At 41.7% G+C, this 25,329-nt stretch overlaps 1 protein-coding gene across 5 annotated transcripts in view; it reads right to left on the reverse strand.

Moving 5' to 3' along the window:
• The window catches only part of LOC135378081 (E3 ubiquitin-protein ligase AMFR-like), a 97,011-nt gene that overhangs the window by 8,148 nt on the left and 63,534 nt on the right, over positions 1 to 25,329 (reverse strand). For 4 of the 5 annotated variants that reach the window (XM_064610937.1, XM_064610939.1, XM_064610941.1 and 1 more), the window contains exons 4-12: positions 21,832 to 21,984; positions 16,460 to 16,500; positions 10,949 to 11,081; positions 10,676 to 10,809; positions 5,440 to 5,550; positions 5,149 to 5,354; positions 4,797 to 4,906; positions 4,597 to 4,722; positions 1,990 to 2,055 (exon numbers count right to left, since the gene is read on the reverse strand). In XM_064610937.1, coding sequence (XP_064467007.1) covers positions 1,990 to 2,055; positions 4,597 to 4,722; positions 4,797 to 4,906; positions 5,149 to 5,354; positions 5,440 to 5,550; positions 10,676 to 10,809; positions 10,949 to 11,081; positions 16,460 to 16,500; positions 21,832 to 21,984 — 1,080 coding nt within the window. The remainder of the gene's footprint in view (positions 1 to 1,989; positions 2,056 to 4,596; positions 4,723 to 4,796; positions 4,907 to 5,148; positions 5,355 to 5,439; positions 5,551 to 10,675; positions 10,810 to 10,948; positions 11,082 to 16,459; positions 16,501 to 21,831; positions 21,985 to 25,329) is intronic. The other variant, XM_064610938.1, reaches the window with a different exon arrangement.

The raw sequence follows: 25,329 nt of genomic DNA on the forward strand, positions 1-25,329 counted from the left end.
ATTAATAAGGCCCCGGGTTTTCCGCGATTCCGCGAAATATCGCAGAATCTGGAATTCGTTGCGGAATCCTTCGTTTGGCACGGAATTTCACGGAATCCCTCATTTTTAGGGGTTTGTGGACATTAGAGTTGTCGAATTCGAATCAAATATCAATCACTCGAAGTATTTCATTCGCGAATCGAATACCCAATATTCGGATTTCCGAATATCCGACTATTCGCAGAATATGAACGACACCTCCCGAAAGTGGGGTTCACCTGACGCTTCCCTGCATGAGGTGAAGCCTGCTTTACAAAATCGTCCATGCTGCAGGACCAACACAGACAGATTGTAGTTCAGCTTAAGATAACGTTAGCCCAAGTTTATTGTGCATACTCCGCCTGAGGAAGGGACGGTGTCCCTCCCAGTTTAGCGATGGCAGTGGGGGATTTTGATTTGATGTTTGGGAGTTTGCCTTTAAAGACTCCTTAAATAATGCCTAAAGCCCAGAAACAGAAAGGGTGTCCTAAAGATCTAACTTCCACAGGGCGTGTATTGTAGGCTCCTTTCTTCTATAAGGTTCCTATAAACTCTGTAGATACCGAAAGATCCTTCAGCAGGTATAAAATGATTGCAGGCGACCGACGGCATACTTTGTCAGAGGAGAACACGTAGGAGATATCATGTATGTAATGCTGAGCCACAACAATGCTTTGAATCTGTATAGAATATTTTTTGTTCCCACATTACCCAAGAAAATAAAATGTTTCCCATTTCAAGCAGCTGTTGACTGCTTGCCGCCGAAAATCACGGAATTTACAAGTCAGTGCCGCAGAATTTTGAATTTGCAGCAGCAGAGAACCAGAGGCCTTAGCAATGAACCACGGCCTGGATGTCTGAATTAGGTGACTACTCCAGAAATGTCTGAAAAAATCCCCGAAATGATTTTGGCAGACCATAGACTGAAAGTGTCAGAGATAGCAGAGGCCTTTGGCATCTTGACGGAACACGTCCGTAATATTTTGCACGAAAAGCACAAGATGGGCGCCGCGTTTGCTGATTCCTGACCAAAAGCAGTGCAGAAAAGACATTTCAAACAACTGCCTAGTGCTCTATCAGCACAACCCAGATGAATTCTTGCGAAGATTCGTAACCATTGATGAGACCTGGGTCCACCACTACACACCAGAGATCAAAGAACAATCAAGGCAGTGGACTGCCAAAGGGGAACCTGCCCCCAAGAAGGCAAAGACAGCTCCTTCGGCTGGCAAAACCATAGCCACTGTCGCCTGAGATACACGTGGGGCGATCCTTGTCGATTACCTACAGAAGGGGACAACAGTTACAGGTGAGTGCTACGCTGGTGTACTCCAGCGCTTGAACGACGCCATCATTGAGAAGCGGCCTCATCTCGGCCGGAAAAAAATCCTATTTCACCAGGACAATGCACCAGCTCACACTTCGATGCTTGCGATGGCAAAAATCAATCAACTAAAATTTGATCTCGTTGCTCATCCAGCGTACTCGCCAGACTTTGCCCAGTCCGACTTCCACCTGTTTCCAAAGCTGAAGAAGTGGCTCGGCGGCAAGAGATTTACCAACGACAACAAAGCTATCCAGGCTGTCATTGGCTTTTTTGACACCTTCGACAAATCAAGTACAAGTCTGGGATAACCACCTTGGAACACCGCTGGAAAAAGTGTATCGAGCTCAAAGGAGGTTATGTCGAGAAATAAATGCAGATCAGCCTGAAAAAATGTTGCTTTCTAGGTTAGGCCAGGAACTTTTCACCCCACCCTCGTATGATTAACATGCGAGAATGCAACTAAACTTCATTTGCACGTTTTTGTGTCTTTTTAAATCCAAATGATCAAAATAGTGCTTCAGAAAATGCGATTACATCTCTGGCATGCAGTAATATTTGAACTTGACATCAATAACACTCATGTAGAAAAGGAAAAATTAGCACACAAATTGCAAGGAAAAATTTGCCACCTAGAATGTTTTTACCTGAAGAGAACTGTCATAGGGCATAGCTTGGCTGCCTCGAGGAGCAGCTGTTTGGAATAGGGAAGGCTGCAATGCAATACGTAAATGTTCTTACATGTGACAGCAAAATGAAGCCATCAAATGAGAGTTCTCATTAATAGTAATCATGTCATGCAACCAATCTAACATTCTCCATAGACCTGCTTGCACTTGCACTTGTTGACCACTGCATATAGTAAAGGGATGTAATAAGACACATACCAACCTAGAATCATCATTGATCGACATTATCTTACAAGCTTGAAGGTACACAACCACTGATATGCTATCTGTTGCTTCTTCTCTTGCTTCTAGCATCCTTCCTTATCACAGATCAGGAGTGAGTCTAAGGTACGACCTCCAACAAAAAGCAAAACCTTGCTTTTTATTTCTCCTGCTTTCCTTGCTGGCCGCAAATAGTTCAACAGAGAAGTGATCTGGACATTTCTGTACTTCGTTAAGTTATTTTTAAATGTTTAAACGATCCAAACCCCTGAAAGGTCCTGTGCACTCTAGAGCCCATTATTAGAAATTACATTACATTACAAAATATCTAAGGTAGTCAGTACAGTAATAAAAAATAGCACTATCCACGACGTGAAACGGAACGAAACTACAGGAATGTAAAGAAAAAAAATTTTGTTGTGGCAAATTGCACAGCATTTAAGACAGGATAATTCCTTTAGAAAAAGCTCTAGCAATGAGACAGTAAGTGTTCAAAAAATACAATAAAATAGAAGATGGCCAGCTTCATTATGTCCCTTCATACGTTACAGTCTATGGACATTAAAAACACCAAAGTCATCACTGTGGTATGCACAAAATGCATAGCAACCATAGTAGCTGATTCCTGACATTTTTCAATTTTCAAAAATTTCAAGGGCTTCCATACTGAAAACCTTGTGACTGAGGAAAAGAGGTGAACAACAGCTCAAACACAAGTTGCTACCATGAGTTGCCAGCGATAGGGGTTCTGCTCCTGACCAAACATTTGCCAGGACTAAAGACTGAATATGGAAAGTTTGTTATTGTATGTGTATTAGATAAACACTGCTCACAAAAATGGTAATTTGAGAACAACAAAGACATTGCTGTTCCCCTGACAACTAAATAAAGACTTCTTTACGTGTCATAAAAGTATGCTCTATGCAGATTGTAGAGTTATGACAAAACGTATTTTGTCTCAATGATCAGGATCGAAATAACTTGTGACGGTATTATGAGTACATGAGAGTGAGTACATGAGTACATGAGAAACCCGCATATAATGATATCGGCGGTTATCGCTAATTTAATCGTTAAGTGAGGGATATCGCTACAGGAGGGCTGACCTGGGCCAGCGCCATCCTACGGAAGCCGCGTGCTGCACGTTATTTCGTGAGCGATGGAACGACGGATGCTACAAAAGAGGATGAAAATACCAATATTTTATTGAAAATGGCTCGTTTGCTTTGATTGTTTTTTGGCTGCTGTTGTAAATATGCACAACGTCATGTTCAACTGCGTTGAGGTGGGAGACGTAATGAGCAGGCAGCACACGTTCTACGATAAAATTCTTGAGAATGTCAACAGCATATATGCGCGCTTACGGATCATTTTTTAGCTTCGTACTTGCACTGTCGTCTGTGACATGCCATGCTTTCTCACAATAGACACCACCCTTCCGTGGTGATGATCCTCGATGATCGCGAACTTAACATCGAAGTCTATCGCTTTCCGTGTCTTCGTCTGGGACGCTATCGTTGACAGAGGTACCGATAATGCATCAAAGCAGGAAGTGGGAGCAGATATGTTGTGAACAGCAGGTCACCAGAGTACGACTGACCATCTCCAAAGGGAATCTTGAATTCCCGTGTGGAACTTCTGTACCAAAAAGGTACGAAGGTGTGAGGCCCGGAGAGGGTTATCTCCGTCTTCACTAGATGGCGCAGTATGGAAACGACAGAAGTGGGGACCAGTAGGGAGACTGCTCGAACGGTGCGAGCTCGTCGGTCCTATCCAGTGACCCTAGTTGGTCCAACTCCGGACTGTTTTTGGTCACTTGTGTTACCTACATGGATTTCCTTTGGCGCGCTGAGCATGGTTTGCTAGAGAGCCGCTAGGAGTATGTGAAAAAGGTCCGCAGAAGGGTGCAACGCCGGACAGTGCGCTGCCAAAGCATGAGCGTGAGCGCTTCAGGTATCACTGTACAGGTACTCAGAACAGCGAACTTTATCGTTATGCACGGGTCCATTCTCCATAGAGATTGTCTGAATATTTTGACAGTAAAAGTAAAAACGATTGTTCTACAGTGTATATCGTTGCGCGAGGGATCGTTGTGCGCGTATTTTACTGTATAACGCTGGCGTCCAGATGGTGAGGACATCTGATGGGCACAGTACCACCCCAAAACGTAAGGTACCAAAGCCTGCGTGAAATGGTAGACTAAAACTAACAATTGCTAAATAGCAAGCGAGCTGGTGCCTAGAATACACGATGGTACTAGGGATGGAGACCAGGGACGACGAGAACAGACACACAAAGAGATGAACCGTCATTATCGTCATTTTTTACATGTGCCAGTGAAAGAAAAACTGTAGGGTCTCTCACCGGAGGAGCTATGAGTCGCTCATCCAAAATGTTTTCAATGGTGAGCTCGACTGAACGAGTGCTTCTCAGGTCTTCTAGTATTGTGTTCAGTGGCATGTGGGGGAACATCTGCTGCACCTGCCGTGCCTGTTGGGAGATTTGTCAACCACGTGTGTTAGTATCTGAAAACGTACCTGGATACAACCTGCCTCAACTCTCACCATATTGTCCAGCTGCGAAGTCTGCACCGGAGGTGGTTGCTGACCACCAAGAAGGTTGGTGTGTGTTACCTCCACAGAAAAGCTTGGGAGCCAGCTCACATAGCGTGAACCTGCAAGATGCAAGTACTGAGATGGGTCACTCCAAACATCATTATTGACCAAGATTTAAGACTACATTATAGACAGACTAGCACGACATCTTTCAACAATGGCTATAGCTCTTTTGAGTTTCTGCAGTACTTTATGGGTTAGCAGTTTCAGCTTCACGGTGGTAGTATACTACAGGGGGAAACAAGGAAGGCCCCCAGTATTGTGTTCTCTACTGCACCCCAAAGGTAGGGTCAAAAAGTACCATCAAAGTGGAAGAAATGGTTAGTGGTAGTATTTTGTGGGTGGCGAGGGGTGTCATCCTGAGCTCCTAAAGCTCCTAAGAGCAGAGCTGTGTTGCGGCCTTCGTCTTCTGCATTGGCACTGAGGTCGGGAGCACCATGTTCCGAAAGTGACATGCGGCATGTTGGACATGAAGTGTCTTGCTCCAGCCACGAACGTAGACAAGAACTATCAGATGTAAACACAGCACACATTAGTTGTCTCACATAAAACTCGCAATATAAAGCCACATAAGACAGCACTAAAAACTCACTTGTGAAAAAGGTGACCACAAGGAAGTTTTCTAGCTGACTCCATATGATCCCAGCATATGGCACAGTCGTCACTGTTCTTTTCCAATTCTTCCACTGTTGCCATTGGATAACTAATGCAATGAAGAGCAAATGTGTATCACTTTTTTTTCTTCTTTTCACATTGCACCAGTTTCAAAGTGAAGTTTTGTAAAGAGGGAAATATAAACATATGTAACTACTGCCTCCTCAATTCCAAATACACCAGGATTTGCTTTTAAGTGCATGCGGACTTTCATTTTAAAAAATACTTCCTACACTCCTGCCCAGTGCTGTAAGAGTCCAGGTCAGAAGTGGCCCTCTGTCTTGTGTTTGTTCCTTTAGTTACTCTCCATTGATGGGCTAAGTTATTTAACGATGACGAGTATGGATAACAAGCATGGTGCAAGGTGCTCTAAAAACAGCTATTTGAGTATTAGTAAGCGAAATTAGTGCATTTCAAATGTTCGTGCAAGTGACATCTGCATAGCTGCTTTGCCACAGTACAACAGTTGGAAAGCTCAATAAACTTTTTTCTCAAAAAAATTAATGATCAATAGGTTAAACAAGGTTAGAATCCTCGCTGGTTGGTGGTACATTGTTAAAAGCGTGTCAAAAGTGCACGTGTTCCCTTGTGTCGTCCATCACTTTTTCAGTACTGGCACTGGGGCTTTATCACTTATTGTTAAAATTTTAACAATAAATGACCATTCCTTCCAAATTGGATAAGAGCAGAAAGGTGCATAGCTCAAAAAGAACTTGCCATCATCGTCATAGCAATACTTGTTGGAGAACTTCAAGGTGAAGTCGTGCTTTGATCATCATTACTTAGCTAATTAAAATTCTCTAATGAGCTCTTTATGCAGGTTCTTCACACTTAAAAGCACAGCACTGTTAATCAAGCAGTTAGTCAAACAAGCAGAACCATTATGGCTATTAAGGACCGGAGTAGTTTTGAAAATAAAAATCTGTATGCACATAAAAGAAAGTACTTTAATGGTAATTCAAACAAGAACCAAGTTGGTGAAAATAAAAAGATGGGTGCACACTTACTTGAGAAGCCAAACAACATTTTTATTCCACTGAGCCCACTTCTAAAAAGCTGTTCAGTAAATTCTAATAACCTCATTAATTGAGATTCCTTAGTTAACTTAATGTAGGTAATGTAGTTAATGTAGATATAAAGAATCAGCCTCCATAAATGGTACAAGTTCATTAATGTTAAAACATTTTCAACACTGTTCATATGTACAGTGAATATTGTCTACTGTTGCAGATTGTGAACCTGATTGAAGCACGGACCTTCAAGCAGACCACTGAAAATTTTGTTTTGTGACCTTTACAGATGTAGCATACATTACTAATGGAACAAGCTGGGGTAGTTGATACATACTAAGAAATATTTTGCACCAAAACAGACGTCAACAACAGGGTGGTTAGGATGAGCAAAGGCAGTGACACGGACAACTGCAAACTCTCAACTGGTGGTTTATCGACAGGAATTGTTTTGATAGATCACTTTTCATGTGATGTATGCGGAATCAACACGAAGGGAACCAATAAAGCAGATTGCCCTCCTCTTTCCAGATAGCAAACCTTTGCTCGTCCTAACCACCCTGTTGTTGTTGTTGTTGTTGTCGTCGTATGTTCTGCTGCAAAATATTGCTAAGTAGCATACATTATTCCATGGAAGTTGCAAAAATAAAAAAAAAACTGTATGAAAGAAAAAGAGAAATCTCCTTGAAGGGGGCAACACTCGTTCTCCATGTTTTTTGTCAGCCATCAGCATACTCTTTTCTACATTAAATGAAATGAGTTGCTGTGTATGTGTTACTAGAAGCATGGTGGGCTCACAACCCACAGGCTCATGGGAATGAAACCATGCTCTGCTAATTCACTTTTTAATATAAAAGAGGCGGGAAAGGTAGGTGGGGAGAGGAGAACTGGGTGAGGGAGAAAGTACAGCACCTTGAGGCACTGAGTGCAGCACTTTGGGTGCGGCCCTGGATGAGATGAAAGTATGGGAAATGAAATCCATCATGCTGTAGCAAAAGAATGGAAGCAGTTCCAGAAAATGTAAATACAACCGTTTATAAGTGGTTTGCTTGAAGGCACGCAACTGCAGAGAGTTACGAGCACGTAATTCCTTCTCAAATGATAACCTTTTTTCAATGTTTGTTCGCAATGATGTGCCCTGTGAATTGGCCTAGGCTTTGTAGCTATATCACGTGAGTATGAATTAAGCAACCCAGTAAAAGCGTCTGTCAACAGAGTGCTCAGCCCAAGAGGTTTGTTTTCTTCTCACATATAAGTCTTGATTTTATAACAAAGTCAATGTTCATAAATAGTATGAATAAGATAATGACACTCAGGTAAATGAGGGCAACACCATTAGTCGTGTCTTACAAATTTATGTAAGTATCAAATTCTAAGACGTTATGTGATTCCAGTAGGCAATAGAGAAATAATCAGGCATTGCTTAGTGATAAGTAGCAACAAGTAGTGTTCTGTAGGTGCAATTCTGCAAACAAACTGCATGCAAATCAGGTATAATCAGTGGCGTATCTAGGGTGTGGCAGGTGTGGACAGGTGCCATGGGCGCCAGGTGAACAGGGGCGCCATTATGTGGTCGGGTGTGGATGTGCCAGGTCGTGCACTCAACCTGGCACATTCATAAATGATCTAACGCACCCGCCATTAGAGAGGTTGTATGTGAAACCCTGTGTATGTGAAACCCCTGTGAAACGTTTTCGTGTGCGGAACACACGAAAACGCATCACCAACGACATCATGTTAACCACGAGGTAGCTAAACTGGGCGCGTGACGTATTTGACGAGAATGGGGCACCGTGAACAAACCGAACCAGCTCAGTGAGCGACTGTCACGGCCGAGACCAAAGCAGCCTAAACAAAAGGGAGATCCCAGTACCCTGTACGGTTACTCAAGACGCGACAGCAGCATTTGAGGATGTTTAGGTAGCAAACCGATCGCAGCAGTGGGACTTTGAGAGAGATATCTGAGCAAGAAAATCGACCCGACGAAAAGAGTTCGTGTCGGGCGGACCAACAAGAGGGTCGACCTGAACCCGTGTGTCGGGCTGGGGCAGGTGTAAAGGAGTAGGGGCGATTTCGGCAAATTTTACACTTTAGATGTTGACGGCAACGAGCTGTACGAAGAAATTTTGGAATGCAGAATGTTGCTCGCGAGGCGCACAGAAAACAAAATATCGAGACCCAAAGAGCTTCTTGAATTTATTGTTCACTATGGAGATGAGAATGTCTTCCCGAACCTTCGGGTTGCGGTCCAGATAATGCTTACGATCGCGGTTTCAATTACCAGCTGTGAGCGGTCATTTAGCAAGCTAAAGCTGATACTTTCGTATTTAAGAGCATCAATGGGCCAGGACAGGCTTTCCGAGCTTGCTGTCCTAAGTGTTGAACGCGAAGAAACAGAAAAAATTGATTTCAGTGACATTATCGACAAATTTGCAGCAGCAAAAGCCAGAAAGGCTATCATGTGACGTTAGTGGGCCATCTGCATGTGTAGTAGTTCTGTGGATTTCATTACAGTATTTACAAAACATGACCAACTGTGTCCTCGATATGTGCCTGAACAGGGGCGCAGCCTCACTGGTTGCCATGGGCGCAGGTAGCTCTAGATACGCCACTGGGTATAATATGCTTAGTTGAAATAGGAAGGAATACCTGAAACCATTTCAAACAACAAAAACTGAATGTTACATATTTTTTTTTAAATTATGTGTTAGCGCCTCGAAGCAACTGTGGCTATGAGCGGCGTACAGACGTGGGCAGATGGAGAAAGGACAGCAGGAAGGAGTGGGGGACAGGGGGGTTAGTATGCGTCCTGGGGAGACTTCAGGGGGAACTGTGCCGACATTCGTCTGGAAAGTCTTCGGAAAACCCAGGGAAAACCTAAGACAGCACAGCCGGCGGTAGGATTCGAACCCACCACCTCCCAGACTTCAGCACGACCTTGGCTACCACCAACGAGCGGACGCCTTAGCCCACTCGGCCATGCCGCTGCTTGTTACATAATTAAGTTCAAGAGCACACTTGAAATATCCAATGTCGGCACAATAATTGTGGATATCTTCAGCATTGAAACGCTGAGTAATATAACCATGGACTTGCTGCCATGAAGGAACACCACCAGTTCCACAATTCTGCAACACATGCTCTTCCAATGTCTTATGAAAGTGTGTCAGAAGTGGAAATCAGTCACCACTTCGCACTTGTGCAGGTGTTAGCAAGGGACACCACCTGACTTCTTTCACGATAGCAATGTGTTCTTAAGAAATTAAAATGAACGAATAAAGGGTGACAACTGGCTCTTTCTTTATGATGCACTGGAGTACCGCAGGTGTTGGCTGAAATACCGTGCTACAATTGGACTGCACTAACTTTGAATATGAAAAATCGTAACGTCTGAGAAAGCAAGACTTGGAACATTAACGGCCAGTCCATGAAAAGAAGCAATGAAAAACGCATGCTATCATGCGTGCTCCACATGCATATGCATCTAGTGTTGTGTCATTGAACCTTGAAGTTCTTATTAAAACCATAGTGTTGTTGTAATAAAAAACTGAAAGTTCCAGCTAAATGCTGGCAAGAAATAGTGTGTACCATAATCAACATCATAGATGTGTATGGTGGCTCCTTCAGCACATGTTCAGGCATCCATGCAGCGTGAACCAAGAGGCTTTGAGGGAGGGCAAACAGAAGAGTAGAAAGAACTGCTGCTCAACTCACTGCTCTGTATTATGCAATTCTGAGGTGTGTGCAAGGCCTAACTGTTTCTTTTTTTCTTTTTTATTGAAAGATGAAATTGAAAGATGCATGTGTGCACCCTGGTAAGGCTGCTTCCCTTCAAATATGCTCACAAATATTCATGAATATTCATGAATATTTGTGGGCATTATTCAATTCAAACTTCAAGTGAATTATATGAATGAATATAGCATTTAGAACAAATAAATAAATAATTAAATAACTGCCACACTGAGGAGTACTAGTGGCTGGATGTACAGTGACAAGCAGAACTGATTATGTAACTGACAGTATGATTGAACACGGGGCCTAGAGTAAATGACTGAGTGTAACTTTTCAGAAATGCTCCCAGCATTTCTGATGCTACAATTGCATTAAGTAGTTGATGAGACTGATATATGTATTGGAATGCATTAGAGAAACACCACTCACTTTGCCTCCATGTGTTTGACAACTCTAAGATAGTTCTTGTGCTTCTTCACTCGTCGCTGAATCTCATAGAAGAGATATCGCAGCTGCATTAGGATCACCAAGCTTGCCATCGAAAGGAAAATATTTCCCCAGAGCTATCAATAAGCACAACAGAACTACAGTCATTTTATAATTCCTGGCTGGACTCAATCACTCAAGTACTATGTGAGCTGTACAAATATCCCATAACTTCGCTGGGTACTTTTGGAAAAGGAGTTATTGTTGAATTCATACCAGCATATGAAGGTCATGGCAGAAATCGATGGCCAGTGCGGTAAGCTCAAAGCACAATTCCGCATGGTACACATAAGCTGCACGATTTTCCCACACCTTTTCATGGTGGACGTCCCACAGGTGTATTCCATACCTATAGACAAAAATGAGTACATCTTAAGCACTGGTGGTTTTGTAAATTTTGCAGTGGCATCAATCCTTCTGAGTAATGTTATTTGGGCATCACACATAGTCCCAGTGAGCCCATAGTTCCCCTCAGAAGATTACACGACAATTTTCTGCCACTAACTGTGATGCACACCACGCAACAAACAAAATACAGAATGCTTATATAAGCAGGTTCTGTAACTTCACGAAACGTTCTGCAGCACACAAGCATGTTAGCATGTATGCACTTGGGCATATTATGGTATTCATCATGCAAGGCAACATAGTCTTCAAAGTTACGTAGAATATGAATTTTGTTTATGGCATGTAATAAAATACCTTCCTTTTGAAAAATGGACTGCATGAACCATATACAAGGAACACAACAGGATATTATAATAGTGAATTATTTTGCCATAACCATGCTTTCCAAAAATAATTGCTATGCGAAATGCATGTGGACTGTGCAAAGAGTTTCAGCTCTTTGCACAGAAATGCTTAATGAAATGGACCAACCATTCATTCAATGAGGCCCCAATGAAGCAGATTGTGATTTCCATATGTTAAATGAACAAACATCATTCTTTTCCCATAATCCACATTAGTATGTAAATTAAATTGATTTGATTTGATTTGATTGTGGTTGCCACACATATGCATACATATCTTTTTGTTAGTTTTTTTTAAGTGATAGAGATTTTTAAATTAAAATCTACGAGGTCACCACGCATACAGTTATCGCAGGTGCATTACACGAAGGAACGGTGCATACCTATATACAATACCATGTATATGAAACTACCAGGTGACTACATACTACCTAAATTAATTCATTAACTTTTTAATTAGAGGTTTCTGAGTACATGTTTACTTTCCTAAATTTTAAGATATTATTATTTGAAGCTGGTCCTTCTTTTTTTTTTTTTTTTTTTAGTCCTGGAATGAGCACGTTTCAGATTTTGCAATGCAAATCAGCCGAAACCCAAACCCAGCGCGAAACAGCATCAGAAGGACAACCCCCATATCTTAGAAAGGTGCTAAGTGATCTTGTAGCACATCTGGGCCACTAAATTAACTCAGTGGACCAGATAAGTTACCTTCCCCACTTAGGGAGGTGTCCTTTGGCACTCCTTGCCTTTTGCTTGGCATTGCATGATGAACTAGCACTGAGAACAGGGACAGAAAGGGATGTTGCTTGGCATTTGGCTGTAATGTCTACATAATAGCAAAACATGGCAGCATAGTAGGGGTATAATCTAAGCTCAAATTGCAGGGACTATATTGAAACCAAATGCAACTCTGGAGTAATAAAGTACATATCCATCATTAAAAAAAAGCTGCCATAGGGAACTGAGGTACAGATTACAGGCTTTCCTCATGCTCATTTTTATTTGATATATTGTGCATGAGGTGTGATAAAAAAGTATGGTGAATGTTGCTGCAGAGCGACATCTAACAGAGATTCCGCGAACTGCTTTGGGGAGGCAACGCGTTGTGTATCAGAGCAAATGTGTGACAAGTCTGAACTTACTTGCTGCAGTTAGACAATTTTGTGCGCCAGTAAGAAGGTGCTTTTTTTAAGTGTGTCGCGAGTCGTGAGCGAGGAACAACGCATCAACATGAAGTTTTGCTTCAAAATTCAAAAAAGTTCTAAAGAAACACATGAAATGCTCAATTTTGTTTATTGTGATGCTGTTATCACCATTAAGACTGTCTACACATGGTTTGAACGATTTTGTCATGATTGTGAATTTAGACTGAAGACGAAGAGAGATTGGGACGTCCCTCAACATCAACATCAACATCAACAACTAAGGAAAATGTTGAAATAGTCAGTGAGGTGATTCGATCAAACCGACGGACTGTTTGGGAAATTTCCGAAGATCTGGGCATGTCTTATGGCTCCATTCAACACAGTTTGACTATAGAGTTGAAAATGAGGTCTGTCACACGTCGCTTCTAATCGAATCAGTTTCCCTCGAATAAGAACATTACAGTGTGCATCTTTTCCATCCATCTTATTCCTCCGACTTGGCAGCGTGTGACTTCTGGCTGTTCCAGAAAATCAAGATGACCACGAAAGGCACACGTTTTGCATCAACTCGCAACATCGTTGGATCCACGATAGCACAGCTAAAGGCACACACAAAAGAAGACTTCCAGTTCTGCTTCAGGAAGTGGCAGGAACAGTGAGACAAGTATGTTCGAAGCAGCGGGGACTATTTCGAAGCGGATTAGTTTGAACTTACCTCTTACTCTAATAATCTAATAAATGCCTTTGTATGTAAACATTAATTGTATTTTTTTATCACCCCTCGTATACTTTACTAGTGTGTCAAATTACTATCACAATCAAATCACTGCATCACAGAAGATAGCGCCTGCAGTGTGCTCGATTATTTGAGACACCGATAGAAGTGAAAGTTTATTTACAAAGATTTATGCAGCAGCAGGTATACCGATCTCAAGCATAGATTGATTTTGAGGATCTTTCTCAAGTGCACCTGAACACAGTGTGTGGAATATCCGTTACAATGACACCGAAAAGCAGATTACGATTACCGATAGAGAAGACATTGAAGAATCCAGATAGAATCTTTTCTTCACGCTTCTAGCGTATCCTTGTGTTCCGAATATACTTTAATATGAGTAACACACAAAAAACAGCAACCAGCTGGCCCTTATCAGGCATTGATAAAATCTTATCAAATTGAAATTTCAGTAATAACAATGAATGTGCCATAAAATTAACAAACTGAAACTGCTGTGGAAATGGGGAGTTTTGAAATGTGTGCTTACAGTAGTAGGCCAGAATGTTACTGTAAGCTTTGCCTTGTTTATTACCTTCAATTTTAATTTATTGATTTTTTCTTTTCTGTTGATATATTCACAATTTAAAAGACAATAGTGCAACTGTACATTATGGTCTTGTTCACAACATTCTTGACTAAGGAATGTTGGGTCCATTTGTATTTTGTTTGGAAAAGTCAAATATGTTCTTGCTCAAGTCTAACTTGCTATGATAGATCAGCACGAAATGCAGCTGTAACGCAAGTTTGCTTTGTCTTCTCACAGTATAATGGTACCGCACTATTACAACACATACAGCAATAAAAGCAAAGAGGAATTCAGTAGTAGAACTGAAAATTGAACATGTTTAAATTACAATAGAAATCTGAAATCTGGTAATGGGCACATGGAGATAGCAGAAACCTAGTTGTGGTCTTTTGCACTTGTTATGTACAGTACGTGAAGGATTGTGGCATTTTGTCTTTATACAGGGTGTTTCACCTAAAGTGATAAAAAATTCTAACTGGCAACGTACTCGCCGGAAGATTGTGGGACTTTCGGCAATTACCTTCTGGAAACTTTTGCCGCCATTTATGAAGACTTTGGACAATTTTTAAATGAGGGAAATTTTTTCAATCGACCTTTGAAAATTGCCAAGCCAACCTCACTTTTTTTTACAGAAATATGAAGTCCTCCACAGATAACCTGCAGACTATAGTCAGTGACAACATAAGCCATACACTTGACCCCGCCCCCACATAAGAATCGCTCTGCGCGAATGTAGTGCAGCGCGGCCAAGTGGGGATTGGGGGGGGTGAGAGAGAGAGAGAGAGAGCCAGCACTACATCGCGAAGCAGAGGCGTCGTGCAAAGGCTGGTAGCCAATCGCAGGAGCCTCCCACAGATGAGTGGGCGGTCCCAATTGTAGGACTTAAGTTGTCACTGACTATAGTGATGCAAAACTATAGATAGTACTATCGATACTATTGATAGACTTATGAGAATCAAACTATCAATAGCACTATCGATAGTCGACTTTCGATAGACTATCGGATAGTATTATCGATAGTCGACTGTCGATAGTAAAAAACAATTCATAGTACTATCGGTAGTCGGCTATCGGAAAACTATCGGGGAGCAGATAAAAATAGAAAAAGAAAATGCCTTATTTCCACAAGTTTTACAATACAACTCAGAGCAGCTTTCCCTCCGACACTGACCTTGAGCTTCTGATGCCGCTCAAACCAACCACAAGGTCACGTGATACTCTCTGAATTGGATTGATTGTAGCATTACAGTCTCATGAGTGCAATGATTATGATTAGCATCTTCTTTCGCTGGTTGCAGTGCATCATCCATACATTACAGCTAAACGGAAAGAACTTGTGTTGCACACAATTATGTTTTCGTTGTCACTGTGCCAGTGTGAAAACGAAGACGGGAATGAAAGCATCGATAGTGAGACCCAAATCTAGCTATCGATAAAGAACAGTACTATCGATAGTCGATTATCGTAAAACTATTGATAGTACTATCGATAGCTTTTGACACTATCGATTGTTTTGAAAAAACGATCTATAGTATTAATATTCAATGTATTGATAGTTTTGCATCACTTCCGCAGACCCAACAAAAACTATGCGCAGTATAGCAACAGAAATAGTCGAAACAAATTAGTAAAAGTGCTGCTTGATGGTCACAAAAAAGCGCGCACAAAAGGTGCGACGAGAGGAGAAAGTGTCCCCGCCTCATTTTCTTCCCCCCGGTTTGACCTGGATGCTGATGAGGACGATGTTATCACAAAGAAAACAAAACGACCGTCTTATAAGAAACAAAGCAAAACAAAAGAAGGCGGGAGACTTCCTCCTCTTGCCGCAGGTTTCGCGTGCGCTTTCTTGCGACAATCATGCAGGTGAGGCTAAAGCAGCACTTTTACTAACCAGCTCAGCTGGACTAGCTAATTTTCTTCGACTATTTCTGTTGCGATACTGTGCATAGTTTTTATTGGGTCTGCAGTTATCCATGGAGGACTTCATATTTCTGTAAAAATAAAGTGAGGTTGGCTTGGCAATTTTCCAAGTTCGATTGAAAAAAATTGATTTCCCTCAATTAAAAATTGTCCAAAGCCTTCCTAAATGGCAGCAAAAGTTTCCAGAAGGTAATTGCTGAGAGTCCCACAATCCTCCGGCGAGTACGTCGCCAGTTACAATTTTTTATCACTTTAGGTGAAACACCTTGTATACAGTATGTATTATTTCATGACCCAACTTCTCAGAAGTTCAGCTTACTTTATGTTCCAGGATGATGTGTGGTAAATTGGTTCAGTTCTGCTTTAGCTGATTAATGTTGTCAAGTCCACTTCTTGTTTCTGGTTTAGTTTGGTTTAGCCTAGGTATAAAGCGTTCTGCTTCCTACCTACAGGACTTGTCTCCCAGAATTTGCAAATACTTTGCCAACCGCTTTAAGTAAAGTGATAATGGCCAAATGCTTAGGACTGTGCAATGGGCAATGTTTTACGAGTGAATGCAAGGGAAAAAAGTGAAGAACAATTATACATGAAATAAAAGTCAGGTACCTGACAATAACATAGAGAGTCCTCACTGTCACCAATGAGCACTGAAATAAAGACAAAACAAAAAATGTTAGAACAGTCACTTACATTTCTAGTTGCACAGTAGTCGTAAACCATATTGTTGTTTGCACCTTTAGAAGCATTTTTCTTCAATTTTTTTTTTCTCCAACACATCTGTGTCTGTTCACGGTGTGGTCAAGTGCTAACAACATTCAAATAATAATTTCCTGTGGACACTGTACGGCACAATCTTCTCATACATAGTACACTGCCCACAGTGTGTGCTTTTATCGTGATAGTGGCAAATGCACCGTGAGCACTGCATACCCATCTGGTGGAGCAGGGTAAAGAATACCGAAGCATCTCTTGACACTGTTCCTTATCTTCCACTGCCCCCATGTGTGAACCAAGTGAACATGCAATCGAGAGCCAGACGACTCAACGGAACAGCGCTTTGCTATGCACATGAAATATATAAACTGAAACAAATTCATTACTCGAAAAAAAATCACCAAGTGCCCACGTGTTTCTTTTTTTTTTATATTTTTGTGGAGAGGCGATGGAAGTATCCAAAGTAAAGCCTAAAAGTTTGAATCTTTATTTAATCAATCAGTGTATGAAAATGAGCTAGTTACTGGTCAGCTCTCAGCCAATGTCTCAAGGATGTTTATCAAAAACAAGATTCAGCGATAGCATCAGTCGACTGAATTATTCAGCTAGGGGATTTTTGTGAAACACCCAAGCATGTAGCCTTACACAATCATCCAGACCTATATTTATATGACACTCTGCAATATTTGCTACATCAATACAAATTTGGATATCAATTGGATATCACTGGCTACATTTTGGCTAAATCAGCAATTTTCTGCGATTATGAGATGTGTTTCACGAGTGTAGAATACGACATAGAAACGACAGGTGCATTCTTTATGTCTGCACCTCTAAAACTAGTTCAAGGAGTGCAGCACTTTCGCATTATTTCTGTCACCTATGCCCCATGCTGCACCTACACGTCCCCATTTTCTTTTGGAGGAGTGCTGACCTCAACCTGCACAAGTTCCCGACTTCCTTGCACAGCATTTCCCTGTCATGCAACAGAAAAGTGCAGGCACGTAGTGGACAGCGCTCTGCAGCAGACACCGGTCATTTGCATTTTCTCATTCTTTTTAGATGGCAGTGGTGTTGAAGCTACTCAACTGCATCTACACCTTGCATGCAATTCAGAGCAGGTGCAGAGCAAGTGTTGCAATTTTGAATGAACGCAGCTATTGTCTGGCTTTCACTACATGTTGGTTGGATCACCTATTTGTTCCTGTGGGTTTGAGACACTGAACATGGGACGACTTGTGGTAAGCTATGAAGCAATTATTAATTTAACTCCTTTAATAGCTAAACAGTGCACAAACAAGACGAGGACACAGAACCAACGAGCGCTGACTTCCAACTGATACTTTATTTAGAAGAACTATGACAAATTAGTCATACACCCGCACAGAACCACGTTCACAAAGAAAAACCAGTTCTTTTTCAGTTAGCACAATTGACAGAGTGCTAACACACATCGGGCCCAATCTATGATTTCTTCGGCCTCAATGACTTCTCTTGTACGTGTGTCACGGTGCCTGCCTATTATACTGCTATCAGATAAGCTTGGTTAGCACCCACAGATGTTGGGTCAACCATCCTCCCCTTTTGTCCTTGATGCTGTTATGATGCTCTCATAGTCTGTCATACATCTCCCTGTCTGCCCTATATACTGCTTACCACATGTGAGAGGAATTTGATAAATGATGTTCTCTTTGCACTCTACAATCTGTTTTTGTGGTTCTTCTTGCATCTGTGATCGTTGCTGTTTCTTAATGTGCCATGCTTACACAGCTGTCTTAGTTTCTTGGGAGCAGAAAAGACCACATCCACGTTAGTCCTTCCTCCTATTTTCTTAAAATTATGGGAAGCCCCACGTACGCATGGTATGACTGTTACACGTCCTTTCCTGCCTGTCCGTCCTGTCTTGTGGTTCTGATCACAGGTATCGAGCTGCCTGAGCAACCCCTCGCAGACCGATGTTTACAGGTGGTTCGGATAACCACCTTGTGTAACCTCTCTACTTGGTTAGCAAAACTATCAGCCATATAGTGTGGGCACAACTTATTAAGTGTGTTACGGAGATATCCTTTAATAATTTTGGTGTGCATAATGAAGACGATTTGGACTGTTATATATCATGAATGACAGAGAATTGAATGACGTGCATCCCGAGTGTGCCAGAATCACTTTAAAGAAGCTCAGAAAGCCACCTAAAAAATGTTCAGTTCCGAACGCGTTGCGAAAGAAGATAACTTGATGATTAACACACAAATTTTCTCTGCACAATACAACAACAACACGCAATATTTTTCACAGAAAAAAAAGGCACGTAACATCGCCGCATTTTCCTGCGAGACTCGTTCCTCAGGGTCAAATGAGGAGGAAAAAGAAAAAAACGTCATCGGTGATGTCATTAGGGGTGAAAGCAGCGACCGCGCTTCTATCGGGGTCAGTGCTGCCAGGTCTTCTTTCTTTCTTTTTTGTTGCTTTCTCCCTGTCAAGTGGTGAATAAGGGAGGACCTAGATATTCCCAGTCGCGAAATCCCCGATCTCAAAATTCACGCTCTCGAAACAAGAAAAATCAAGGAAAATGCACGACTGCTTCATAAGATGACATGCCGTGTTTAAGAACATAACATCACTATTTAACCACTAAAATTCACAGGTTTTCAATGTCTGTCCAAGTCATATTAGCGAATGAAAGCAGCCACATTTTAGCAGCCATTAGGCTTAGCAGACACGACGGAGCAAAGCATGTTGGTTAGTTTATTATTAGGTTAGTCAGTTCGGCGTCCGGGTTAGTCACAGTTAACCGTTGGCAGTTTGTCGCACGCGACTGTGCATTTTCTAGTCAGATAACATTTATTTGCACTAGTTTATTTTGCAACAAGGATTTTGATCACTTTATTTCGAGGTACACCCGTGAATAATGGGGGACTTCGAAGTGCCTGCGAAATATTGACAAGTGTTACCAGTTTCAGTGCACGTTGATATGTCGGTGGGCGTAAAGTTAACCGGCGTTGTCGGTCACCATGTGGTAACCAAACAAAAGGCGCCGGGACAGCTGGGATGAAATCAAACTGGCGTGTTTGTGTCATCCATGTTTGTATCCTCCATCGGCTAATTCTTGTTGTTTAGCTCGACGATTGGTAAGTTGGTAATGGATGGTCAATGCCCGATGCCGCCACGTGCCAGCGACGACATTGCAATAGATTTCACTGGATTGTGTCTGACAACATATCAGCAAGAACACACCTCCAGCTCAATGAGACATTAACGAAATGGCTAGCAAAGTTGCTAGTAGTAGTAGTAGTTGCAAACGATGAGCGAATTAGTAATCATAGCAATGCAGCGATCATTTCGAAGCGTGAACTGAAGCAGCGCTTAGTGCTGAGCTATGTTTATACTCATTGCCGCCAACAACAGAACCACAGCAACAATCATCATGATAAGGAACGCCATACAAAACACAGACACGGACAGAATGGCGTTCAACTGGCAACTGAAATTTATTTTCATAATCCACCTACACCGGAAGGTTGCGCGAGACAAGAGAGAGCTCGAGCAGGGACAGACTGACAGGTCTTTGGCTAACGTTGTTCAGGGACTTCTCAATGAGGATTGCCTCCATAATCTCACGGCCTAACCTTGAACCATGCCTTGAATGGTGTCTGTAGACCAATGTTTGTTTACTGTATCTGATAAATCAGAGAAAAAGTGAAAAGAAACACTTCTTCCATCGCTGTGGCTTACGGCATGGTTCAGAGTGAAAAATAGCAGACGACGTTTCTCTAAACCAAGCAGCAGGCTCACCCCACCTGACGTCACACTGATGCGGGCAGCTCGCCAGCTTGTTCCGGGCATTGCCACCGTTGCGTACAGTCGCTATTTTCAAAAGCACATTCTGCGATATTTGTGCATCTGCTGATTGAATTACTTCGCATGGTGCATTTTAATAGGTAGGATAACCGCCTGGTTTAAACAGTAGTTTAACAGTAGTTAGTAGGTAGTGATTGAAGTGGTTTCTGAGCTCCTTTAAATAGCTAATACAGTCAAACTCCTTTATAGCGAACACCTTTTTAACAAAAATACCACTACAGCAAAATTTTTTTGCGGTCCCGCTGGAGCCTATAGGTCCAATAATGGACATCCTTTTTAACAAAAATACCTTTACTGCGAACTTTTTTTGCTGTCCCCTGAGCTTCGTTGTAAAGGAGTTTGACTGTACGTTATACAAGGTGCTTTTTTTTTATTCGACACAGTTTTTATAAAAAAGCTGCGAGGGCAACGCTGATGCCATGTTGGCAAGTGGGTTATGAGGCCAGGTGGACATCCTGTTGGACAGTGTATGCCATTAGTGGACGGATAATTAGCTAAAATTCAATAATTAACTTATTAATTAGATGATTTCTGGTTGAACACCCTGAGAAGCAAACGTATCCCAATATGTAAATTGCCAAATTTCGCTATGCAAATGAACTGAAAAGAGAACTACGCACTACTCGAGCGCAGAAAGAGCGACAGGCAATCCACGTGAGAGGGCCATGTGCTTTGGAGCGATGGCGCTGATTGGAGTTGGCACTAATCTGTTGGCCAAGTAGACCGCTCTCAGGCCCTGATAAGACGAAGGTCACGTCGTTTCAGCGCTCAAAAAGTGCATAGCTGTGGTTTTGACTCATTTGCATGCGAAATTTGGCAATTTATATCTCGAGGTACGTTCGCTTCTCAGGGTGTTTAATAAGGACGATGAATTTGAATAATGACTGGCTCCAATTCTGCTACCTCGCATTTCCCAGAAAACGTCTAATTAATAAGTTAATTATTGAATTTTAGCTAATTAGTCATCGAATAGTCCCATACACTGTCTTACAGGATGTCCACCTGGCCGCATAACCTGCCTGCCAAGATGGCATCAGTGCTGCTCTTACAGCCTTTTTACAAGAAAACCTGTGTCGAATCAAAAAAACAGCCCATATATTGAGCACAATGAGCTTCCCAATGACCCACTTTCGCAGCTTCAAATGTTGAACATGTTATCATCCGTGCTAACGAACAGTGCTTGAGGGTGACTACACTGACACATTATTTTCGGTAATAGAATGTCCTGTTGTTACAGACTGTCTGTCCTACTTGCCTTCCTTGTTTTGCGAGATAATCACATCATTATTCAATGTTGTTACTTATGGTCAATTACCAGATACAGTCTATGCAACACCAGTGACATTGAGCATAAAGGGTACCCGGACAACGTGCAAATTCTACTTCCATATGCACAGCAGCCTCACCTCAGCAGCCATGAAGGCAAAAGTATTTATGCCTGCGTGGAGTCCTACAAAGATGCAGACTGCGAAGAGACCCATCGACATCAGCAGAATCCCACAGAGCAATGCCAAGAGGCGCACATGTGTCAGCTTAGGTGTAGTTGGTGAGAACGACAGCTGCAAGAGTAACAAAAGTGCAAATTGGACCAGTTCTGATAAGTTCTGACACCCACTCGCATAGTACTATATTTTATTTAGTTTTGTGTTTCGACATAAACTAGGCACATAAAAATACCAACTTCGAAACCATTAACCTGATGGTGGTGTCTTGTTTTTTGAGTCTTGGTAAGTGTGCAAACACATAAAGATGAAGGTATAACACAAGGTGCCTTTCACCTTTCTTCTCTCCCTAGTTACTTTCCTGAGAAATTATTCTTATCGTTTGGCTAAGATAAGTTCAAAATAAGGAAAATCAAACAAGCTACCCACAATAAATTGAACGGTGGCATACTATTTTGCAGTGAATTCAGCCCTCCCACAGAGAGCGCAAACGATAGTATGATACATCATTTTGACAAAAGGAAGACAGTTGATGAAAAAAAGGTCAGTGAGCATCAGTACAAAGCAAACCCAGACACCAATGATTACCGGCTGCCAGTTGGGAATCCTACTATATAATTACACCACGACATATCTCATCAACTTACCAAGATGGATAGCACATATATTCTGAATGTTTATTTTTTTTTGCCATTTACACAGCTATATTTTAAGACAGTGTATTGGTCCCTGGGCAGAACAGCAGTCCATTCCTGTTCCTGCGCTCCCGAAGAATAATCTTTACTGAACCAACCAGCACCGTACACAATGCTCGTATGTGTCCCCAAACAGCCACATTGTCTTCATCCACTACAGACTGGAGACGTCCATGTCGCATATCTGAGAGGTTATTAGGGTTCTCCTTATTTTAATATTTCCCAATAGTTGCACATCAGGAACAATCTCATCAAACATCTCATCACACAACAGTTTGACGGTTACAAATGTCTTCTAACTTGCTTTGTCACTTGAGCACATTCATATCAAAGTAAAACACAAACAATTTTATTTTAGGTTACAGGGGAGTTAGCACAAATTGAGGACACACATGGCAAGTAGAGGAGAAAATTATTGATTTTCAACTGGTTTATTTGGTCTATGGCCAGTTGAAAGTCAGCGCTCGTCCTGTCTACTTGCTTTCCTTGTGTGTCCTCAATGTGTGCTAACTATCCTGCAACAACTAACTAAAATAAACCGAAAATGAAGAAAGCCTACAAGTAATCAGATGACTTGCTGTTTCATCCTAGGATTGAAAGAAAACAACAAAGGTCACACAAATCACTGGGATTGAAGCTCATTACGACAACAACGATGATTTGGGCTTTTATTGCATAAAGGAAATCCTGGCCATAATAATAATTGGGTGCAGATTTACACATAAGGTGAGTCTGCCTACACTTGTGTGACGACATGCTGCATGTGATGGCATAGACAACGAATAAGAGAAATATGAGCTGTAAAAAAAAAAAATTGGTGAGTAAAATTATGACTCTCATCTTGCAAAACCATTCATTGTAGAGCTGTGTGACTTATGGGCCATGCCAATGCCTGCCAAAATACACTGCCAATGACACACTCACTTTTGCACTCTTGCTCTGGCTACCATTTTTACAACTCAGTCACTGTCGTCTTGGGTGCAAACTACAGTAGGTGATGTTGGAAGAGTGCTTTGTTTGCTTTAGAACAGTCAAAACACACAACAAACTGCTTTCGTCCTACCAATGCCTCTTAATGTGCTAGCTTCCGATGCCTGAAAACTAGAATATGAGAATGGAATTTTGCCTACAGCACTAATAGTAAGCAAACATAAATCCATTAGTTCCAAAACTGCAGATGACTGCATGTCTGAGTAGCAGTCAGTCGAGCAAACCACAGAGAAGGACTCCAATCATCAAACAGCGGCAGCTAGGAAGGCCCAACAGTTAAGCCCCAACGGACCGTATGCTGAGCAATTCAAACACTGTGTGGATGCACTGTGGATGCAAAGTTACTGGCTTTATTACCGTGATGGCCGGCTTTATTACCAGCTTTATCGGAACGAATACAAAGCACTAAGATGCCTATTTAACCAGCGAATCCAGCTGAGAAGACCCATACAGAAGTAGGGATTCTCTATATAAACAGCAGCACACAGATCCCCTGGTGAAGTTGAGCTTGTGTGTAAGCAAGTCGCAGATTTTATTGTAAGTTTAACATTTCACGCAAACTTGGGTGATTGGTGCATTTGATGATGGTGAAACAGCTACTTCAAGATACATGAAGGGCCACAACATGAACACTTTGCCGCTGAAGACTTAGCTTGACACACCACATTACCAGGAGTTGTTGCCGAACCTATAGGATGACTGAACATGAATGGAGCTTTTCTGTGCTGTTTTCACTGTGGAATATTTCGAAAGCACGAACACAATTTTGTTTTTCCACATGTTGTTTTTAATTCATTAGTGACTGTTTTCATGCACGCTACAAGCATGGAAGTTCCACAATACTTGATGTTTTCGACTCAAACCTGTAATGCAGTGAACATTAATACAGAAGAACCACAGTTGGTTTCACTGTCATCCAATATTAGAGGAACACTACTTTGCTGCGCATATTTCATAAAATGACATTTGAGGTATGCTAGACTGCAGATTGCTTGAAAATGTAACTCCTATGGTGGTTCATGCAACTTTGCTCACCTTCTGGGATTCCTGCAAGTCATTGAAATAGTTCTAAAATGGGTCTGGTAATTAAAAAACAGGACTGAAGCATTTGAAGTGCATATTGGAGAGTTCAGTTGTCTACCTGCATCATAAAATAAACAGTGAAAAAATTCTGCCATTAGGATTGATGGTCGAGGTGACTGACACAGTACCTGAACCATCATATCTAACATGGCTAAAATTTGAACCCAGAACTCTATCTTTGTCAGCATTAATGAAACAAGACTAGACAGTGTAGAAACGGCTGGAGAGAAAAAAAAGGTGCGTTATACGTGGGAGAAACTGACGGCACTTGGTTTGCAGTTGTCTTGTGCAAGTCAGGATATTTTCGTATTGCCCCAAATTAAATAAGTAACTGCAATTAGTAGTATAATTTCTTAAGTATCAATTGTATGTAGAGTTTTTTGAGAGCGCCTTCAGACACTCTGGTTTCAGTTGTTCGTGGTTAAGTACCTCTTACATGGTTCTCTTTTCCAGGCTCCAAAAAAACGAGCACGAAATTTGGAAAATACTGTGTGACGACACAGATTCAGGACTTTAGAGCTCCGCGATACTAGTCTCCTCAAATGCACTGTGAACAAAGAAGACTCCTCCATTCTGCTTCTGAGCCAGGCTATCACAAAAATATTTACATTTTACAGGTACCACACGACAAGATACATAGGGACTACACAGTAGTGATTGCGCAGTCCCCAGTATTCTCAGTCACAAACAGGTC

The sequence above is a fragment of the Ornithodoros turicata genome, chromosome 1, assembly GCF_037126465.1.
Source record: "Ornithodoros turicata isolate Travis chromosome 1, ASM3712646v1, whole genome shotgun sequence".
In the NCBI taxonomy this organism is placed as follows: domain Eukaryota; kingdom Metazoa; phylum Arthropoda; class Arachnida; order Ixodida; family Argasidae; genus Ornithodoros; species Ornithodoros turicata.